This window comes from Lytechinus pictus, unplaced genomic scaffold (assembly GCF_037042905.1).
Source record: "Lytechinus pictus isolate F3 Inbred unplaced genomic scaffold, Lp3.0 scaffold_20, whole genome shotgun sequence".
In the NCBI taxonomy this organism is placed as follows: domain Eukaryota; kingdom Metazoa; phylum Echinodermata; class Echinoidea; order Temnopleuroida; family Toxopneustidae; genus Lytechinus; species Lytechinus pictus.
In genome coordinates, this window is record NW_026974141.1 from 1,841,885 (window position 1) to 1,848,389 (window position 6,505).

At 36.3% G+C, this 6,505-nt stretch overlaps 1 protein-coding gene across 1 annotated transcript; it reads left to right on the forward strand.

Moving 5' to 3' along the window:
* Window positions 1-1,901: 1,901 nt before the first annotated feature.
* LOC129283094 (slit homolog 2 protein-like) lies at window positions 1,902-4,574 on the forward strand. The gene has a single exon (XM_054918929.2). The coding sequence runs from the start codon at window positions 1,902-1,904 to the stop codon at window positions 4,572-4,574; it is 2,673 nt and encodes an 890-aa protein (XP_054774904.2).
* Window positions 4,575-6,505: the final 1,931 nt, after the last annotated feature.

Sequence of the window (6,505 nt, forward strand, 5' to 3'; positions counted from 1 at the left end):
TTTCATAATTTGGGGGTATTTTGTGGAATACATTAATCATATTCAAATAGTTGATATACACTGTACATATGCACATATTTAATCTTATTTTTTATAAATTGTATGTACCAACGATAAACCTAGGTTATTTTGATGATTATTTCTTACCTTGCTGGGTCTTCTACCTCTCCTTCCATCTCTTCTCCTGAGATACTTCCATCTGATTTATGACTGATTGATGGAGAATCTGGTATCTGTCATGAGACAAAAACAGAAGAAAAGCAAGAATGAAAGAAATATATATATAAAAGAGAAACAAAAAAATCAAACAAACAACAAAGATATCAAAAAGATTTTATTTGAGAGAAAGAAGGAAGTGTTATGGACAATCAGAATACCCCTGGCAATTTTGCCTGTATTACTCAATTCAAACAGCGGTGTTGTTTTGTGACAGTGAAATATCAAATTTGAGTTTCTTAATGTTTCCTTTGAATACATCATGTAATAATCCAATGACCAATTACTAATTTCTATAACATGAATTTGATATATCAAACACAAGAGTTTAAGTCCAATGAAATAATTAGAAAATTTCCTTTCTTCTGATAGAGTTCAACGGGGGTAAAAATAATTGATCTTTTCATCAGCTCATCATATCCTCATCTTAAAAATATCTGAAAATTAAATCTGGTTGAGTTTTTATTGATACAAATGGGAAAGTAGGAAAACCCTAAAGAAATAAAAGTCCATTCAACCTTTACTGAGTCATTTACACAAGATATTGCTGTATTAAGGAAGTGAAACAAAGAGCCTGACAATTACAAGTTTATGATCAGGCTAGAATGTTGACTGAAAAGAAGGAAAAACACTGTTTTTCTTAACACCAGCAAATCATTATGGGTTTAGAATCACTCGACCTCCAGTTCTTTAATGACTAATCAAAAGTATCTTAATTCGAAAGAAGAAAAGTTTTAAAGAGTCATTGAAAATTCTTTGATGTTTATATATGGCATGATAAGGTTACATCTTTGAATATACTGTATATGAGAGCAATTAATCCTTACTTCAGGCACTATTCTTATTTTGGACACTCTGGTATCTAAACATGCCATAGTAAATTTGCATGCATAAAAGCTCCACAAACTTTGACTTTTTTCATTAGTCTGGACTTTTTCATTTAGTCTGCTATCATTATATTGAAATCAATAACTTCATTTGCAGAATAATACATGTACACGTATGACTTTGGCCACTTTACTGCTAATATGCTTGGATGCATAGGACGCTGCTTGAAATAAAGATTTTAAGTTGGACCTACACAAAATCACAATGTATTACTTCTGTAGCTGCATTTTCTGACAATGATGATGATTCGGATTATTCAGTGTTCAACAAAACATCAATTTTGACAACCTTCAACCTGAGAAAGCTGATGGATGAGACAAGATTTATGGTAATCTTGCAGCCATTTTAGAATGAAAAGGGCACATTGCTTCTGCAGTTAAGTACTGGCATAAATTTCGTTAAAACTACAGTACTGACATGTCATTGGATTCATCTTTAACCATTGGAAAGCGATGAGGTGAACCCTTGTTCTTACAAATAACCCTCAATATAAAAAAGAACAAAAACTTTTTGCTTGTGCAGTAATTACACAATTTTGAAAGAAAATTCTCAACAAACTAACTGCAGGTGGTCATTGCAGAAATAGATTTGGCCATTCTGAAACAAATAGGAAATCCTGACATTTTACAACCTTCCTACTCAACTATCTGAAGGCCACTATTCCTTATCCAACAGATTTTGTCATCCTTTGAAAACAGGCAGTTTTGTTTAGTTGTGACATCTTTAAGATCACAATAATGAGGGCTGTTGATATTACCAAAAGGGTTTCCGCCTGTCTGTGGATACTGCTCTTCGCCATGTACATGCTTCTGGCTGTGTGGCCTGTCAAGAATGCATCAGGAAGTGCCAGCATTGAGTCAACCAGAGGATGCATCCTCAAGAACACAAGCCTTGGAACAAAAGCAATCTGCACTCACCTACATCTCAAATCTGTTCCTCAGAAACTTCCAAGCAACACAGTAATATTCGATCTCTCCTTCAATATGATATCAACCTTATTCAACAGTTCTTTTTTATATCTTCCTAGCATTGCTTCCTTGGGACTTGAACGCAATGTTCTCTCAAAGATAGAGCATGGTGCCTTTGAGCCCCTGAGCCACCTCAGGAACTTAAGTCTAACAGGCAACAGACTGGTTTCTCTTCCATCAGGGTTGTTCAAAGCAAATCATTTCCTCTCTAGACTCATTCTTAGCAGAAACAGATTGATTTATTTTCCTCATAATGCACTGCCTGAGTCTAAAAGCATAACAAAACTTTTGTTAGATGGGAATAAAATCTCTTTGATTGATTCAGGTTACTTTGAACCACTACAGAACTGCTCACTGGACATCCTAAATCTAAGGGGTAATGCCTTACATAGTCTTCAATTCAACATTTTCTCCTATTTGCATTCAGTGAGGTGGTTGCCGCTGTCAGCAAACAATTTTAAAAACTTTACCCCCTCCATGGTGTTAGGGAGAACTAATATCACAACTCTAGATGTAAGTAATTGCAAGATAGAGCATATAATTCCATGGAATAAATCAAATGTCTCTCTGGAAAATTATGGTAAAATATCTGAACTTATTTTAAATCAAAACAAAATAAGACACATACCAGACTTTGCATTTTGGGGTTTTAATCAGACAGAGACTGTTTTGCTCCACTATAGCCAAGTTACTAAATTATCAAATAAATCATTCTGCGGATTAGATAAGTTAATTGATCTGGATTTGTCTTACAATCACCTGACAACTCTAAGCTGGAATACATTCTCTTGCATGGAAATGTTATCAAAACTTAAGCTCAATAATAATCAGATCACAAGTGTATCCATCGATTTGGTATCAGGCCTATCCTCACTGTCTCACCTCAATTTGGCACATAATAGTATAAAAGATATTGAAAGGAGCAATGTGACAATTCCTTCAGTAGAATATATAGACCTGTCTTCTAACAAATTCACAGGGATAAGGAGGTTCTTAATGTGGAGTTTCACAAATCTTAAGATTCTGAACATGTCTAACAATGGCTTCACTCACCAGTACTCGCCATATTCCTTTTTCAACTTGAGACACCTCCAAGAACTCTATCTTACCAATGAGAATCACCAAGATATCAATTACGCTTTCCGCTACCTGGCGCATCTACTAGTTTTAGACTTATCATCTGCTCCATTAAGGTTGTTTAACCTGAGTCAATTTACAAATACTTCATCGCTCAAAAGGTTGACCATGCGTGACAACAGCCTTAGAAGTGCAGATATATACCATGCTGAAACAAACAGAACACTCTTTTGGGGACTATCCTCATTGGAGACCCTGGATCTAAGAAAAAATAAGCTTGATATGTTAGCACCAGGTACATTCAACCCTTTGACAAATCTCAAGATTCTTTACCTGTCACAGTGTACTATAACGGTTCTGAGCTGTGGTATCTTTGATAACCTCACTGCCCTTAGAACATTGGACCTCCGTGACAATGCTATCATGAAGGTACCTGAGTCCCTGCTTCAAAGGCAACACCATCTTGCTGTTCTGTTCTTAGGTAATAATAAACTTGAGTCTATTCCAAGAATACTGTTCAAGGAAACCACATCTTTGCACAGTCTGTTCATTCAACAAAACAGAATTGCCATAATAGAGCCAATGACGTCGTTTCCAACGAATACGACACTAAGAATACATGCTGCCGGGAACCCATTCTCCTGTACATGCCGCCTGAGTTGGTTTGTAAAATGGCTACATTCAGACAATGCTGAACTCTGGCGTCCAAAGCAAACTCTCTGCTCACTGACATCCCTGGAAGCAGAGGTTAATTCCCCATTACTAATGTTTAACCCAGACAAATATTGTGGAATTGACATTGTGATGATCACAAGTGTAACTCTTTCTGGTCTTCTGGTATTGGTGATTGGCTGGGTGGCTTACAAGCAACGATGGTGGCTAAACTACAAGTTATTCCTCTTAAAGCTGGCTATCTTTGGCTACGAGGAAATCAACCATGAATTTGATGAACAGGAATATGAATACCAGCTAAACATTATGTATAACGAAGAAGACCAGGAATGGGTTGACCGCATCATGAAGCCAGTTCTGCAGGAAAGGTTTCCACATCTTCAGAAAGTGGCCTTCGGTGACAATGACCTTAACATTAGTATGTTCTACCTCAACGCACTTCACTATGTTGTTGATAACAGCTTCAAGACAGTCTTTTTGATTAGTTATAATTGTATAAATGATGCTTGGTTCTTGACCAAGGTGCGTATCGCCCTGGAGCAAATCAATGATACCAAACTGGATATGGTCATTCTAATTTTCCTTGAGGATATCCGGGATGATGACCTTCCATACCTAGTCAGGTTGTTCCTTAGTAAGAACAAACCTTACATGCTCTGGACAGATGATGAGGATGGTCAGGAACTTTTCTGGGCTCAATTTGAGAAGAGCATAAGATCCAACAAGGCTATCAATAGTGTTATACCTGTTTAATCCATTTGAAAGTCTGTAGGTGAGGAACAACAGCAGGTGCAATAATTTACCCATTCATCTTAAAACATGTACACCATTCCATTATTTCGAAATGAATCTTAAATGTTGCTTGCTGATGCTGAAGACCTGCTTTTCTTAACTCTATACGGCTATTTTCAAAGTATAGAGGATATGGGGAGGGGGCCATCATGACCCAGTCCCCCCTACAGAGCTTAGTCGACATCAACATTTATCTCTGTATATATCTTATTCTAAATATGTCAATTTTTTTTTCTTTGTATTGCTTTTCAATGAAAATCATTACAAACGATTCAAGAACAAAACTTTACCCTAAATACCTTAGTCAGTCCCATTAGAATAAACTTGATCTTCATATTATGAATCTAATTTTAATTTGACCCCATACAAAGTGAGCCATGTTTGGCACTGTATTGTATCCTGAAATGCTTGTTGTGATGCTTGCTATACATATATGTGGTGAATAAGGTCTCAAAATTAGCGAAAGACTTAAGGCGACCGCACACCTTACGACTGGTCTGCGACCCGATTTTGGAACAAATCGCATTTTGCTCATTTTCTGCAGATGTGAATGGAACATATCATTTTATTTGAGGTTAAAATTAATTGAAATAATAATATTATAACAATTTTGAATGATTTCAAGCCCTTATTTTGGAGTAAAGTCCAAATTAGTTTCAAATCGTAGCCAATCGTAAGACTGCTATGACGTCATTACGACTAGATGATAATAATAATAATAATAATAATAATAGCGGTATATTTACCCAGGGTAGCCGCTTCAGTTCCGAAAACTGTTCTCCCAGCGGGCCCTGCTATTATTACCCCGGCTTTAGCTGGGCTGCCTAGGCGCTCAAGCATTCAAGGAATTAATTCTTTTTTAATTCTTTTTTATTCTAAGAAGGATGATAGCATAGTCACAAATTTGATCATAGGTATTCGTACGATGATTTCGAACATTACACAGTAAGATATTCCAAGTCTCAATATTAGCATCAAATTCTATTACATTTTATTCTGAAATCGGGTCGCAGACCAGTCGTAAGGTGTGCGGTGGCCTTTAAAAAGTCATAAAACGTCACAGAATTAGCTTTTCATATTACAGATTGTACCCCAAAGACTGATAGGATTAAACTATACCTGGGGTGTGTTTCACAAAGATTAAAGTATGACTGAAGTCGCACTTAAATGCCGACGCGTACATGATATGCAACGCGCGATCTTATTGATAGACGCGCATTAGTGCATGCGCGTCCTCATGACACGATCTGACCAATGCGGTCAAGCCTTTCATACCGTACGCAACTCGGTATTTAAGTGCGACTCTAAGTCATACTTAAATCTTTGTGAAACACCCCCCCCAGATCATATGACATAATTGTTATTAATACTGTGAACATACTGCTATTATAACATTGTAATTATACTGTTCTGGATTGACATCTCATTCATTCTATTCATTATACAGCCTTTTGATTGTTGCAAGGTGTATAAAGCACTTTTGATTTTCTTGCTGTCTCCTTTATCTTTTTATTACTTTACTTTGTATGTATCTTTTTTTTTACTGAAAGTTGATTGAAATACACAAATAAATGGAGTTGAAGTTAAATATATGAATTATCCAAGTTTCAAGGAATAGAGAATTAGGTTACAATTATCTTTAAACAAGGCATAAGCGAATTTGTGTCTCGCCCACTTATGAAAATAACCACAAATATTGTGATTTGCGAGGGCACGCAACAGAATTGTATCAAAACTTCATTGTGAAATGACTGGGATGGAATAACACTTGTCATAAGAGTCTTGCCCATGAACTTTAATGTTGACCTCAAAATGAACTTTGACCATACCATGTGACCTCTGAACACAATAACATACAGGTCTCCTAGGTACACCTGCAACCCAAGTTTGGT

What these genes read in the sequence shown, in the direction of transcription:
- LOC129283094 (XM_054918929.2), top strand. Translation starts at nt 1,902, where the DNA reads ATGTACATGCTTCTGGCTGTGTGGCCTGTCAAGAATGCATCAGGAAGT.